Genomic DNA, 16710 nt, shown 5'->3' with positions numbered 1-16710 from the left:
TTGGGATCTGCACTACTTTCCAAGTTTGGAATTGCTTTATTAACTCCCGTACCTTTGCGAGGTATTCTTGCATTCGTGACTCTCTGGCTGTATAAGTCCCCAGCATCTGATTAACCACGAGTTGAGAATCACTCTTGATTATAATCTGTGTTATGCCGAGTTCTCGTGCCAATTCTAAACCTGCAATTACAGCCTCATACTCTGCTTCATTGTTAGTTATAGAATGACATTTTATAGCCTGTCTAATGGTCTCACCCGCAGGTGGTACGAGGACTATTCCTAAGCCTGCCCCTTTTACATTAGATGAACCGTCAGTGTATAAAACCCAAGTCCCCGGGTTCGCACCATTAAAAACTAATAATTCTTTTTCTGCTTCTAAATGCATCCCCTGGCTAAAATCAGCCACGAAATCAGCTAGTACTTGAGACTTTATAGCGGTCCTGGGTTGATAAATAACTTCATACTCACTTAGTTCTATAGCCCATTTTGCTAATCTTCCTGAAAGTTCGTGTTTATGCAAAATATTTCGAAGTGGAAAAGCAGTAACTACTACAATGGGATGACATTGAAAATAAGGTCTTAACTTTCTAGATGCCATGATCAAAGCTAATGCTAATTTTTCTAGCTGTGGGTATCGTGTCTCAGCTTCCAATAAGGACTTACTTACATAATAAATAGGAGATTGTTTACCTTGGTCCTCGCGGACTAAAACAGCACTTACTGCGACTTCAGATACGGCCAGATAAATGAGAAGTTTTTCCCCCACCTTCGGTTTTGCCAACAACGGTGGTTTTGACAAATAAGCTTTCAAATTTCTAAGGGCTTGTTGACAATCTTCATTCCATTCAAAATGATCTTGCTTTTTAAGTGCAGAGAAAAACTTAAAACACCTTTCCGAGGATTTGGAAATAAATCTCCCCAAAGCTGCAATTCTTCCCGTTAATCTTTGTACTTCCTTTTTATTAGTAAGTATATCCGGGATTTCTTCTATTGTTTTGATCTGAGAAGGATTCACTTCAATACCACGATTAGAAACAAGAAAACCCAAAAACTTACCTGATGCAACCCCAAATGCACATTTTTCTGGGTTGAGTTTCATATTAAATTTTCGCAAAATTTCAAAAGTAACAGATAGATGAGAAATATGGTCGTGAGATTGCTGGGTTTTGACGAGCATATCGTCTATATATACCTCCATCGTTTTCCCTAAATGTTCTTGGAACATTTTGGTGACCAACCTTTGATAGGTTGCCCCAGCATTTTTGAAGCCAAAGGGCATTACTTTATAACAGTAAGTCCCCATGTCTGTGATGAAAGAAGTTTTTTCTTCATCACCAGGATCCATTTTAATCTGATTATATCCTGAGTATGCATCTAAAAAACTTAAAAGTTCATGACCTGCGGTTACATCAATTAGTTGATCTATATGCGGTAAGGGAAAGGAATCTTTTGGACAGACTTTATTTAAATCGGTATAATCTACACAAACACGCCACTTACCATTTTTCTTGGGTACGACCACCGTATTAGCTAACCAAGTAGGATATTTTACCTCACGGATTGATCCAATTTTTAATAACTTTTGGACTTCCTTTCCTGAATCACCTGGTTCTTGAAAGCACCTTGTTTCCATTTCTTTTGCTTTATTGGTGCGAAAGAGGGGTCCTCATTGAGTTTGTGAGTTACCACATTTGGTGGAATACCTGTCATGTCAGCGTGGGACCAAGCAAAGCAGTCTAAGTTAGCTTTTAAAAATTCGATTATCATACCTCGCATGTTCGTGCTTAAATTGGCCCCGACATAAACCTTCCGTTCAGGCCATTGATCAAATAACATCACTGCCTCAAGCTCTTCAATTGTCGTTTTGATGCTTTCATTTTCTTCAGGTTCTTGAATTGTGTCAGGTCTTGAGTCCAAATCCGTCTTTTCCTGTTCAGTTGAAGTTTGATCTTTTTTACCTTCAACTGTTTCCTGTAATTGCTACTTTTCTTTATTCTCGGCGCTCGTACTTGTTACAGCGTTGACACTTTTAGCCATCTGCTGATCCCCACGAATTTGGCAAATTCCCCATGGTGATGGGAATTTAATAACCTGATGTAGAGTTGATGGGACAACGTCCATATCGTGTATCTATATTCTCCCTATGATCATATTGTAGGCCATTTCCATATCAACTACCTGAAATTTAGTTTCCTTCACAACACCCATAGCAAAAGTTGTTAGAAATACCTCACCTTTTGTTACTACACCTGAATTGTCAAAGCCTGACAAGGTGTGCGCCTTGGGTATTATTTTGTCTTCAGCTTGCATTTCTCGTAGTACCCTTAGTAATATAATGTTTACAGAACTCCCTAGATCAATTAAAACTCGTTTTACATTAGTATCATGTACAAGTAAAGATATTACCAGTGCGTCATTATGTGGAGTTGTTACTCCTTCGGTATCTGCGTCATCGAATGAAATACTTTCATTTTCAAGGACCTGCCGCACCCGTTTCCCGTGTGTAATTGTTACCTTAGAAACCTTGTTGGAGGCTGTATAGGTTACGCCGTGAATGTCCTCTCCCCCGCTTATGACATTCACTGTCCTTTTGGGTAAAGGAGGTTGTGGTGGCTCTTGTCTGTTTTTCATATAAGCTTGTTTTCCTTTCTCACTAAATAACTCAGTGAGGTACCCTTGCTTTAATAAATGATCCACTTCACTTTGCAGGAATCTGCATTCTGAAGTTTTGTGCCCGTGATCATTGTGAAATTCGCACCAATGATCCGGATTGCGTCTACTTGGATTTGACCGCATCTCTTTTGGCCACCGTACCTTATCTCCCATGCTTCTTAAAACAGATACGAGATCGGAGGTAGAGACATTAAAATTATATCCACTGAATCATGCCTTTAAACTCCTGTCATCATCTCGTGATTCTTGTCTGTTCCGATCATTCCTGAACTTTGAAGAAGAGCCAGAATCCCGGTTCCTTGATTTTTGATCATATTGCTGGCTATCTTGTTTCGATCGTGGGTCCTTTCCTACGGGTCCCATATATGGATCGTACCTGTTTTTACCTGATCTTTTTTCGATTTCTGACCTTCGGGTACCGCCCCTTTCTTTATGATGGAGCTTAGGTACGGTATCTTCTTCGATTCGCAGCTTCGTGCTATACCTGTTGTAAACATCATTCCATGTGGTTGCAGAAAATTCTCTAAGACTTTCTTTGAGTCGTCTCGTGGCTTCAGAACTTTTGTCATTTAAATTACTTGCAAAAGCTATAACAACCCAATTGTCAGGCACACGAGGTAGAGTCATTCTTTCACGCTGGAATCTATCAACGAAGTTTCTAAGCAACTCTGAATCCCCTTGTTTGATTTTGAAAATATCTTCCATCCTTTTCTCAACCTTTTGTGCTCCCGAATGTGCTTTAATAAAAGAATCTGCAAGCTCAGCAAAAGAATTAATAGAATTTTCAGATAAAAGAGAATACCAGGTTAATGCACCCTTGGTGAGTGTTTCTCCAAATTTCTTGACCAATACTGATTCAATTTCTTGTTTGGTCAAGTCGTTGCCTTTTACGCCGGTTGTAAATGCAGTCACGTGGTCACGTGGGTCTGTAGTACCATCATATTTCGGGATGTCAGGCATTTTGAACTTTTTCGGAATTGGAAGGGGAGCAGCACTAGGCTTCCATGGTTGTTGTGAGTATTTGTCCATGTCTACTCCTTTTATTACAGGTGGAACTCCAGGGATTTGTTCAATACGCTCATTTTGTTCCTTAAGCTGTTTCTGCAAGGTTAGTACTAAATTTTGCAAATACGAATTATTTAAATTACCTGGTCCCCCTTCTTGTGGTTCACTGGGGGTTGCTCCGTTTCCAGAATTATCAAGACCAAAACGGGGGTTCTCCAATGTATTATTATTAGGAGTTGGTGTGGGTGGCGCAGCAGGCAATCGACTAACAAGTGCCTGAAGAGCTTTGCCGACCTGTGCATCAATTAGCTTTTGCAAAGCTTCAGTTGTAACTCCTTCAAAATGTTCAGATTGCTCTTGTTGATCAGCACGGGATTCAGTAACAGGAGTGCCTTCACGAGATTGACGTGGTGAATTTAGAGGAGAGGGAACCACATTATCTTGATTTTGATGTATTTGATTCTCATGGTTTCCCAATGTGTTGTTACTATTGTTGTCGGCGTTGTTGTTTGACATGGTGACGCCAATAGATAAGATGTAGCTTAAAAGGAAAGATTATCAGATTCCCGGTAACGGAACCAATTTGTTTAACCAAAAATCTGAGTCTTTGGTCAAAGCTAAAAAGAAATTCGGGCTACTGATAATTAGGAGACAAAAATAAAATACTTTTGAGAACGATGGTAAAGAAGCAAATAGATGTATATTTCAATAAATTCTCAATAGTATTCTGTGTCCTTACAAATGATGATACTTCTTCCTTTTATAGATAATTCTAGGTAAAGGAATGAAGCTTCAGCTTTAATGATATAATCATGAGTAATAAATGATATTAAATAAGCCGTTATACAATCATTCCTATTAAATACCGATTTCATAACGTATCAAGTATTTAATAATGAATTTGGACTCCTTTCTGTCACCAGATCTTTACTTTCAATGCCTTCTATCCGTTGGCTGTAGATAATTTAAATTGGTACGAGACTCGTATCTATACGTCGTCTCGTGCTTATTTAAATTCTTCTTCCCGTGGCTGTTTCCATCCGTGCCTCTTAGTCAATTGCTGCGCTTTGGCTATTTAACTAATCCACGTGTCATGCCACATCATCTTTTAATATAAACTCAGTTTTTTCCCAATACAGTAATATAGAAGGGGATTTCAGGGTTGCGAACGCTGGGCAGTTGTACCTCAAATCTCCGTCAAGCACCGAAACCGAGCAATCTACTTACCGCCGCTAGGACCAACTCCAAAATCTGTACAAGAAGTGCAGAGTGTGGTATGAGTATAACCGACCCCATGTACTTTGTAAGTGTCGAGCCTAACCTCGATGAAGTAGTGACGATGCTAAGGCGGGTCACTTACAATAACATGTACGCAATATAATATAATAGAAATAAAAGGAAAGGAAAACAGGAAAGTATGGTAGTTAACTTATGAAAAAGAGCTCACTTCTTGAAATCAGAGAACCCGGAATAATTGATCTCATAATTTCATGTAACAACACTGAAAATCAACATAATAACGACAATGCATACAACACGCACAATCCGTTGCGGTGCGCAATCCGATTCCACCGTACACACACAATCCTCCCTTATTTTACCATATCAATATCAAGAACCACATATAAAATCTGTTACGGCGCGCAACTCGATCCCGCCATATCATCTTAATCAATATCATAATCTCTCCTTATTTTACCATATCACAATTTATCAATATCAAGTATTACGTACACAACCGATGCAACGCACAACCCTCTCCCACCATATCAATATCAAAATCTATCCCTTATTCCACCATATCACAACCTTGCAGCGTGCAGCCCGATCCATAAAATTCAATAAATGAAATCAATCCAACAGCTCAATTCACAAGAATCTCTACGATTAAAGAATATGAAAGCAAAACAATAAAGGAACCATGTATAAATCAAAGGAATGCTACAAAGAATACAATAGCAATAAAACAATTCAAGTACGTGACAATTAAGGAGTACAAGTAAAACAATTAAAGAAAGTAGTAATTAATTACGGAGTCATAGAAGGGACGAATATTTCAATACAAGAATAATTAATGACAAGTCATAGAAGGAACAATTAAGCATGTAACAGTTAAAATATAGAGAAATGTTAAATGGAGCTATTCGAAATCTCAAAATACATAAATGCAATAAGTTTTACTATTAGGTTTTCCCTGGGGAAGGCTCCCCAATCATGAGTCTCGTATTGAAAAGAGTAGCCGCCAAAACAAGCTTTCTAGTGTAAATCATTTTTTATTTCTCAAGATTCTAAACATTATTATAAAAATATCAGTTAATACCAAAAAAAAAAAAAAAAGGCTTCCTAATGTCACACTAAAGACTCTAGACTATATACCTCTTTGGATTGTTAATGTACTTCATTACCGTTCGAATAATATGTCTAATACTTCATTACCGTTCGAATAATATGTCTAACTTCAAGCATTTTAATTTTTCATATAGTCAGATAAATTTGACGGAAATATTTTAAAGGTTTCAACATGTTTTGGGTTGTTTTAAGGAGTTTAAGTTTTTTTCTATTAAAAAAAGAAGTAATAGTACTACTTTTTACAACAACAACATTAATAAACCAGTCTAATCTTAGGAGTGGAGTTTTGGAGAAGGTAGTGTGTATGCGGACATTTTTCGACCTGATAAAGTAGAAAGATTATTTCCGATAGACCATCGGCTCAAGAAAAAGTGAAGAAGAAGAAGAAGGAAACAAAGTACACGAAAAATAAGATAAGTAAAGTGAACAAAACTATAAGGTGTAAATAGAGCTCTAAGAATATGAAAGTACAAGAGTGTTACTCTTAAAGAAAGGGTAAACTCTCGACTGCTTACTAAATTTTTACCTTAATTCTCGACCTCTAAACTTTCATATCAAGGGTCATGCCCTCAGTAAGTTGAAACAACGTCATATCCTGCCTAATCACGTCTCTCTTGTACTTCTTTGGCATACCCCTATGTTTTCTCACCAACCTCTCACACACCTCCTAACATGTGCATTAATGTTTCTCCTCTTCACGTGTGCGAACTATCTCAGTCTCGACCGACACATCTTATATTTTGTCCCGACTACTTTTTTAAAAAGAAAAGCTTCCATGATTCATGAAAATCTTTGGAAATTATTCATTCTGTCCAATAGCATGATACTACAACTATTAGAAAATTAAAAGAAACTATACCAAAATTTCTTCCAATTTTCATATAAATTTTAACTATATATTTTGATTCTACGGGATTTTCGTAAAGTTTATGTTAAAAATATATGAAGCATTGTGAATTTTCATATATATATATATATATATATATATATACACACACGCACACACACTCCTATATATATATTTTTTTTTAAATAATTTTTTTTGATTTCACATCCCGTCATTTTGTTTTTCTTAGACGGAAAGTCTTTTTGTTTGAAAAGACGGCGACGGTTTTTCTTCGGCATTTGGTTACAATCTTTTTTCCTTTTTTGGTTCTTACAGAGAATGGGAAATTCAAAAAATTCCAAGTATTTCGATAAAAACAGTACAATTTGAAACGCACATCGTCTCTTCCCACAGATCCAAGGGTAAATTAGTAATTTCATTACACAGGGGGCATTTGCGTCATAAAAAATTCATCTGCTTCACGCACGCTTCTGTGTCATCATCATCAATGGAAGGCTTTACATAAATCTGAATCGGAACTAGGAGCGGTTCAAAAGGAAGAGGAAATGGCGAGAAGAGCGGAAGAGGAGTACGATTACTTGTTTAAAATTGTATTAATCGGCGATTCAGGAGTTGGCAAATCCAACTTGCTTTCTCGATTCACCAGAAATGAGTTCCTTTTAGAGTCCAAATCCACTATTGGCGTTGAATTCGCTACTCGTACTCTTCAGGTTCCTATTCTCTTTCCTCCTTTTCTTTTAATCCTTGTTATAATTACTTTATTCGCTTCCTCCGATGTGCGATTTAAACTAGTGTCCTTGACCAGACTTGAGCCTGGGAGCCCTTTACTACGTCTGTCCCAATGCGGATACGGTGGAAAACAAAAAAAGAATTAGACTAGTGCATGTGTACATACTCCACTTGTTAATGTTACTCGATGTTTGCACGGAGGTACTTAGTTTTATAAGAGTAAGAGTCACTAGTCGATGCATTAAGTGGCAAATTGATGTATTGAGTGTCAGAAGTTTATGTAAAAGACACATGTTTATGTGTTCGATGCAAACTTTTTTTTTCTGTGGCTAAGATCTAGAGATGTACATAGACATATATTTGTGTATAGTTTATTTTCTACGAGATATGGACCTTGTATTAAAAATTAGTTACCGAAGAGTGAATGTGCTTCTATGTTGAGTTTAATGGAGAGTACTACAAGTATTATTTATTATTGTGGTTGCATGGATCTTATAATTTTTCTTCAAGTAGATGCGTTAGGTTCCTTTAACATTAATTGCTTTGTTTCCAGAACTGACTTCCTTCCTTGCTTGGTGGCATGGTGTTAGGGTATGTGATGGGATATAGTCATACTGGTAATAGACCATTGTACTTTTGCTTGAATCATATTCGTAGTATTTACTTTTTGGGATCTTTGAGACCAGGGTTAGATGACCTTTTTTCTAGATCTGTGAAACCCTTGCGCACTGCTAGGTTGTTTATTTTCTCTTTACTTCTAAGAAAGGAAAGATATACTCGTCATTATTTTTTTTTGATAACCGAGAAATCCGTCTGGGGCTGATGTGGCCCTTTAGGCTTTGTGTAGCTTTGGTTGGAAGTAATGCAAGGAAAGGGAAGAAGAAGAGAGACTCTTTGATGCTGAAATGAAATGAATATCCTGTGTCTGTCCATTTTTATCAAAGTTGTGAATGGTTCCATTGTCCTGAAAATTTCAATTCAGACATTTGAATGATTGAGATACATTCCCCATCTGTTCTGCGGTCTTAATCTTTGTGAACTGTATAAGAACCTTGTTAGTAAAAAGGACATGAACTGTTACAAGAGGTAAAAGAGACAGAAAGCTCGATCTGGCCAGAGGTACTTCTAGTTGTCCTTCAAACTTAGTGAAATGAGTCTTTATTAAATTGTGTGCTTGTTCTAAAGGATTGACAACCCCAACTTCCCCTCCTCCCCACCAAGGCTAGCTACTCTCTGTTTAACAAAGATGACCAAAGATGCTATATGTTGCAATTGTCTTAGAAACATATCATGATCTAATTGACTTTCTACTGTAATGGAAGCTCCTATTTGTGACCATTTGATGGGGAAAGATAATGACAAACAGTGAAGGGAAAAAAGCCATTATGGTTAAAGCAAATGTTATTGCAGGATCACTTGCTTGATTTTGATGCCAGCTATGTATTACAAGTTTCAAACTGCGGGAAACGTAAAGTCATTATGCCACAAGGCTTCTTATACTGGTAAAAAGAAATTTTGGGGTTCTTATTTCAAGAACAAAAAAACTGTTAACCTCTTTATCAAACAATTACCTTCTACAATTTGCATATCATCTTTTAATCCTGCCTTTTTCTAGTATGTGCTCAACTGCCTTTACTTGTTAGTCATTTCTGTTCAGCTATCATTTATCTCTATTACCTGTCGAATGTTACTCATGATACAAATAAAGAGGGGCATTCTACTAATATTCAAAGTTTGGAAGGACCTAGTTGACAAATAAAGAGGGGCATTCTACTAATATTCAAAGTTTGGAAGGACCTAGTTGACTGCACAACTGGTGCAGTGGTGCACAGATGCTACCTACCTTTAATGGGGTTGCCAGGATATCTACAATAAGGAGTAACAGGCAACTTGTTAGTTCAATGAGGTCACACATGATTCTGGAAAACCACTCTAAGTGCTTTCTATCTTTAAGATAAGGAGTAAGAGGCAACTTGTAAGTTCAATGAGGTCACACATGATTCCGGAAAACCACTCAAAGTGCATTCTATCTTTAAATTCGCCTTGCTGACCCTCCATTGAATAACACTTGTGTTCTTGTTGCTATGGGTACTTCTACAATTTTTGGTAATTGCAGAATTTGTATGTTATAAAAATCTTTGTTTGCTTAATTCTGATGATATATGTCTAGGTTGAGGGAAGGACCGTCAAGGCTCAGATCTGGGACACAGCTGGACAGGAAAGATACAGAGCCATTACAAGTGCTTACTATAGGGGTGCTCTTGGGGCTCTTCTGGTATATGATGTGACAAAACCAACTACCTTCGAGAATGTTAGTCGGTGGTTGAAGGAACTGAGGGATCATGCAGATTCGAACATTGTGATTATGCTCATTGGAAACAAGACGGATCTGAAGCATCTTCGAGCTGTTGATACAGAGGATGCTCAAAGCTTTGCTGAAAAAGAAGGCCTTTCTTTCATTGAAACATCTGCATTGGAGGCAACAAATGTAGAGAAGGCTTTCCAGACGATTCTTTCAGAAATCTATCGGATAATCAGTAAGAAGCCACTTTCTTCCGAGGAGCCAGCAACTGCTAACATCAAAGAAGGGAAGACTCTTGTTGTTGGGGCAGAGGAGCCTGCCCCCAAGAAGGCATGTTGCTCTTCATCTTGATGGTCATTAGATTTTTAAGCCCCTATATTATTGTTCCTTTTGTTAGTTTTAATTAGTAGTCATTTTTTGCCTTCTATATTCTCGGTAAGATATTATACCCTTTTTTATCATTAGGAAGGAAATGTGCAATACATGTTAAAATCCTGTTATAATATGGCTCTGTAAGAATTAAATCAATTATTTCAATGCTTCAGCGTTATTTCAAATTACAGCAATTATTTAATGTGTATGGTGTGATATTATAACCAAAGACTATTTGCCACCATATAGCAAGAAGTCTAAAGACGGCAATTTCTAGAGTTCTTTTTCATCCGGTGAAATGAGTTTTTCTAAAATTTAAAGACAACAGTATCATCCGAGTTATTAATAATATCGCCCATCTCGTAATGGTTGAGAGGAAAAAGAAAATACTGCCTATTTTGTCAACTATGTTATCTAAAAACGCTAATCTCGCCCCTCCTAATCAATGCCTTTATTATAGATCTACCAAGCATCAATAATTTTCACCTTTATGTGACCCGAAACATATACTTTTATCACTCATTTCTAAAATTTCCAAATCTATATTTATACTATATTAAAAGCACGAAGGCCCTTAGCGAAATGTCGTTCGTTTTTTTTACCCTTTTAAAATAAGTTTCACATTGGACATATATGTAATTTAAGTTGCTTTCCTAATATTTAGCATTTTAAAATCAAGTAAAAATTTAGTTATTACCTAATATTTAGGAGTTCGAAATCAACTAAATAAGAATAAAATATATTGAGAATATAAAAAGTAAAAGGTAAGTTTCTTTTCAACCATGGACAAAATTTATTGTATTAAGGTCTTTAACGTAGATATTATTTGGGGAAATAGGAGTAATATTAACGTTTTCTTTTCCTTGTATATCTGACGAATTTCAGTGGAAATATATTTCACATTCATGCTTCTTAGTAGGGAACTTACAATTCTAACGAGATGTACTATTAAAAGTAAGAGATTTTTTACCTAACTAAATATATATTTTAATTACTAAATATAGTTTTAAAATATTACACGAACAATATATTGTTCGAGTAGGAAAAAAGTTTAGAATAATTTGTATCTTCTATACGATCACAAAAGTATGAAATCTCAACAAATAATCAAGTCTTTGAATTAATAAATTAGTAAAAAAAATTAATCCATTTTTTTTTTCCAAAATCATTAGGTAAGTAAAATTATTTATCAAGTTAATAAAACTTTTAAGATACACAAATTTATTCACAAAAAGAGCATCAGCCATGAAAGAAATAAAAGAAAGATGGAGCAAAAATTTATTATAATGTAGTATTAAAAGTTAAATTGCTAAAAATGCTACGTTTGAAGCATTAAGGGTGTAACATAAGACAAAAGTTATTCAAAAGAAGTTATCATTATTATTTTTCTTTAAATGATAGCTTTCTATAATTTTTAGTGTAGTATTACATTGTTTTTTATAATTCAATATTGGTTGTTTAAAACTTTATATTCTTATTTATTAATATTTTTCTAGGAGCTATACTTCTACTTCATCACTCGCAAATTTCTAAATGATCAAAAGATTTAAAATTTTAATTTATTTGGTTATCTTTAAATAATTATGGTAAAATTATTTTTTTATGTGTTATTTGTTTATAGTATTTGGTAATAAAGATACACAATAATTTTTAGAAGATATTTCACTCCTCATAAATCATAATAAGGTATATAAAAACTTATGTGGAGTAGGATTTCGTTGTTTTATTGAGCTAGCTAAATGTGATTAACATGCATTAATTTTAGGAACTTATATTTTTTAATATTTAACTAAAACACATTATTTAATAATATTTACGTAATTTTTAAAAAATATATATTTATTGATATAGGTATACGCGCTTTGCGCGTACCTAAGGCTAGTGTCTTATAAGTCTAATTTACTGTAGTATTTTGCATGCAATTAGGATCTCTCTTCTTCTTCACGTAAGAGCCGAAGTAATCCTTACTCTCGCAAAGGTCCTCTCATATTTTTAAGTGTCGGTCCAACTACGAATTTTAATAATACTACTTGTTTTCTCCCTGACATACGACTTTTACTGTTACAACTAATCACCTGCAAGTAAATTTGTCATTGACCCTAGAAATTATCCCCTAGGAGAAAACCTCATTGAAGGACAATGTGTCGGGGATTAAACAAAGAGTCTTGTCTTAGGTTCAAAGAACATGTGATGCTCTAATGGATCTTCTTCCCTTTGTGATGAAAACAATAAGACACCCCAACGCAAAAATGAGAGAAATTAAGAAGAAGATGAAAACCTAATTATGATGGACCAAGATCAACCAAAACCATAGTAACTAACTAATGAATAATAATGTTTTTTCCTAACTTTAAAAACGGATGTATCTTCCTCGGTAATATAGGTCCCCTCAACAAATTGAGCAGCTTCTACGCGATGCTAGTAGAAATATAGAGAAGAGACATGTTTGGTGACCTTCTACGCAACGCAGAGCTCTCCCTCATCCGCAAAACTCTTCATCCCTAACACCACTTCGACAGCTATAACACCATGCAAGAAACACCTAAATTTTCAACTTTGAAGACATGCTCAAAGTCGAGTAAAATCACAATTGTGCTTATATAGAAGCATTAAGAATTTGATAGAAATATTCATAGGTATCATGAATTACCCGATTATGGTTGTGAAATCAAATCTGGATTTTAAAAGAAATAAACCAATAATACTTAATATATTGAATATAAGTAGTTCAGCAAAAAGGATTGCTCCCGCAAAATATCCCCCAGCACAGCACCCCTAAAAAAAAGGAATCACCAAAGAAATATAAGAGGCAGGCAGAACTCGGGAGATAATTACTTAATGTTTAAAGATACTAGCTAACTCCACATGAAATGATTTTCTAGAGAATTTGTAATCTTGAAAAAAAAGTAGGATATAATTTTGGCAATGATAAGTTCCATCTTCATTATAAGAAAATAGATTACTAAATCAACAACTTGACAAGTTTCTAGCGATCAATTACAATATGTATTAGGTACAAAGACTCGGTTGTTCAGTAGAAAGAACATTAAACGCCGTAAAGAATAGTTTCTCATGAAGCTTGAATGTTTAAGATTCAGTGCATAACACAACAACAAACCCCATAAATGGGGTTTGGTCAGTGCATAATACAAAAATGTAATTTATTGTTTAAAAGCACAGCGCCAGATATACATATACCTGTTATATGTGATGTAATGTCGGTAGCTAAGCACATTTTACTGTTTAAAAAGCACGTGCATGTTTGCGTAATATTGTTATACGCAAACAAAGTCCGATCAAACTGCTATAGATTGAAAGCATACCTGTCAGACGCCTCACAAAGAGAAATTTAGCAGTCAACAGTTTCCTAACTCCACAAATTTCCATCATAAGATTATCCACTAGGAAATAGGAGACAGAGATAACATATTGCTCCTAGGACTCGAGAGAAAGCTGCAAATCAACTTGCTCAGATTAAAAGCCAACAATTCAATAATGAAATTAAGAGAAAGCCCAAATAGTGATTACATCCAACCTAAAGAGGAAGTTCCAATCTGACCCAGCCTAACATAGCTTACGAAATAAAAATGTGGAACAAGCTAATTTTATCGCACTAAACTACTCCACTAGAAATTAATCTCCAGATACCAAGTGGATGTTGCAAACAGAGAATGAAACTTTGCTGAAATCCTTCACATTCAAAACCAAAGGGAGATGATGCAAAACTTAAAGCAAACATAAATATCAACTACTTAATAGTACAACAGTGACAACGAGCAAAGCCACAGCAAAAACTAACAACAAACTAATAGACAGAACATGTTTGGCTTAATAGAAGTTTATTTTAGATAATACAAGGCCTAGAACTAGCTCTGTAGCTTCTCAAACTCAATAGGAACTTCTCCCGTCACCCTCTGTGATCACATCTTTGAAAGCTCCGCCACTGGGAATCATAGGTAAAACATGTTCCTGATGAGGTACAATCACATCCAACAAGTATGGCCCAGGAGTGTCTAACATCTTCTGAATGGCAGCTCTAAGATCATCCCTATGTGTCACTCTTGCAGCAGGTACGCCACAAGCCTCTGCAAATTTCAGCATATTAGGAAAGATCTCCGCCTCATTAGAAGGATTCCCCAGGTATGTGTGTGCTCTGTTAGCCTTATAGAACCGATCCTCCCATTGAACCACCATTCCCAAGTGTTGATTATTCAGTAACATAATCTTAACTGGGAGATTCTCCACCTTAATTGTTGCAAGCTCCTGCACATTCATGATGAAACTGCCATCACCATCAATGTCAACCACAACTTCATCCGGTCTTCCAACAGCCGCACCAATAGCAGCGGGCAAACCAAATCCCATTGCTCCTAATCCACCAGATGTCAACCATTGGCGTGGCTTTCTGTACTTATAGTATTGAGCAGCCCACATCTGGTGTTGCCCCACACCAGTACTTATAATAGCATTCCCATTAGTTAACTCATCTAGAACCTGGATAGCATATTGCGGAGGAATTGCATCACCAAAAGTTTTAAAGTTCAATGGGTGCTTCACTTTCTGCTCCGTCAACTCCTGCCTCCAAGCAGAAAAATCCAACTTCAGTTTACCTTCCTTACTCTCCAGTATCGAATTCAAACCCTGTAACGCCAACTTGATATCTGCACAAATGGAAACATGAGGCTGCTTGTTCTTTCCAATCTCAGCTGAATCAATATCAATGTGAACAATTTTTGCTCGGCTAGCAAAAGCTTCTAACTTTCCAGTAACTCTATCATCAAACCTCACCCCAAATGCGAGCAACAAATCACTACTGTCCACAGCATAATTAGCATAAACAGTACCATGCATACCCAACATTGAAAGGGAAAGCTCATCCCCAGTTGGAAAAGCTCCAAGACCCATCAAAGTACTTGCCACGGGGATACCCGTGAGCTCCACGAATCGTCTCAAGTCCTCACTCGATTGCGAACACCCACCCCCCACATACAAAACAGGCTTCTTTGACTCAGAAATAAGCCTAACAATTTGTTCTAAAAGCATCTCATTGGGCAATTTAGGCAACCTAGACATGTAACCAGGTAACCTCATTGGCTGATCCCAGTCAGGTATCACCAATTGTTGCTGAATATCCTTAGGTACATCAATCAAAATAGGGCCAGGCCGGCCCGATCTCGCGAGGAAAAAAGCTTCACGTACAACCCTAGGAATATCCTCTACGTCCATAACGAGATAATTATGCTTGGTAATCGATCTAGTTACCTCAACAATAGGAGTTTCCTGAAAAGCATCAGTACCTATCATCCTACGTGGCACTTGACCTGTTATAGCAACAATGGGGACGCTATCCAGTAGCGCGTCAGCGAGGCCGCTGACGAGATTGGTGGCGCCGGGGCCAGAGGTGGCAATGCAAACGCCGGGAAATCCGGTGGCGCGTGCGTAACCCTCAGCGGCGAAGACACCGCCCTGCTCGTGACGTGGCAGCACGTTGCGGATGATGCTTGAACGGGTCAAAGCTTGGTGAATCTCCATGGAAGCGCCACCTGGGTACGCAAAGACGTCCGTAACCCCTTCTCTTTCGAGAGCCTCCACGAGAACGTCGGAACCCTTTCTGGGTTCGTCAGGAGCAAAACGGGAAACGAAAGTTTCGGTTTTTTCGGTCTGGGAAACTTTTTGGTTAGTGGAAATGACATTGGATATGGTGAAACGACGGCGTTGGCTGTGAATGTGAATGTGAGTGTGGGTGAGGTGGAGGGGTGGTGGGGTGGTCTTGTGGGGGTGGTGGGGGAAAGGGAAGGTTGATCTAGGGAGGAGGGTGGAGGATGTGGAGGAGGAAGGCGATAGGGTTTTGGAGAAAGCGGAAGAAGAGGGAGATGGAGCCGCCGCCGCCATTGTTGAAGGGGAGGGCAGGGAGAGACGAAACTGGAAGGAGGGTAATGCAGATGGAGTGTGGTTGGTTTAATATTAAGTTGAGAACATGAGAGCACTACTAAGCTAAAAAGGGGTCCTACTGATTAAATGCACATGAATCGCAAAAATGGATGAGAACAAATGAAAGAGGGATCCAAATGTGAAGAAATTTGGTGCCAGCCATAGATATAGGGTCGTATGAAAATTTAATACTACTTTAATAGTAAAAATTGCACGAGCGCTCTATTTAGTCGCCATCATTTAACCTATAAATGCATAAGTTACCCCCTAAACTATGGACTAAATCCCTATTACACACTTTTTGCGAACAAAAATCACATTACACACTCAACCTTTCCAAAGTGTATCTAATACACGCTAATTTGCCCACGTGGACAGTACGTGTTTTTTTCCAACAAATGAGTCGTGTGAACAAAAAATTTTTTGTGTCAGATGTCAATTTTTTTTAGTTTTTAAATTTTTAAAATTAAGTCATCTTCTTCCTTGTTTAAAAAATCTTGTC

The 16710-nt window shown here is 37.0% G+C and overlaps 2 protein-coding genes across 2 annotated transcripts; one reads left to right on the top strand and one right to left on the bottom strand.

Annotated features, from left to right (window-relative positions):
• Nucleotides 1–7071: 7071 nt before the first annotated feature.
• LOC104220508 (ras-related protein RABA2a) lies at nt 7072–10471 on the top strand. The gene is made up of 2 exons (XM_009771392.2): nt 7072–7584; nt 9774–10471. The coding sequence occupies exons 1-2, from the start codon at nt 7420–7422 to the stop codon at nt 10254–10256; spliced, it is 648 nt and encodes a 215-aa protein (XP_009769694.1). The 5' UTR covers nt 7072–7419; the 3' UTR covers nt 10257–10471.
• Nucleotides 10472–13992: 3521 nt separating this feature from the next.
• LOC104220509 (acetolactate synthase 1, chloroplastic) lies at nt 13993–16340 on the bottom strand. The gene has a single exon (XM_070167547.1). The coding sequence runs from the start codon at nt 16167–16169 to the stop codon at nt 14166–14168; it is 2004 nt and encodes a 667-aa protein (XP_070023648.1). The 5' UTR covers nt 16170–16340; the 3' UTR covers nt 13993–14165.
• Between the last annotated feature and the right edge of the window lie 370 nt (nt 16341–16710).

This window comes from Nicotiana sylvestris, chromosome 1, assembly GCF_000393655.2.
Source record: "Nicotiana sylvestris chromosome 1, ASM39365v2, whole genome shotgun sequence".
NCBI classification, from domain to species: domain Eukaryota; kingdom Viridiplantae; phylum Streptophyta; class Magnoliopsida; order Solanales; family Solanaceae; genus Nicotiana; species Nicotiana sylvestris.
The sequence above is the reverse complement of the archived record's forward strand: the minus strand, read 5'-3'. Positions and strand labels throughout refer to the sequence as shown.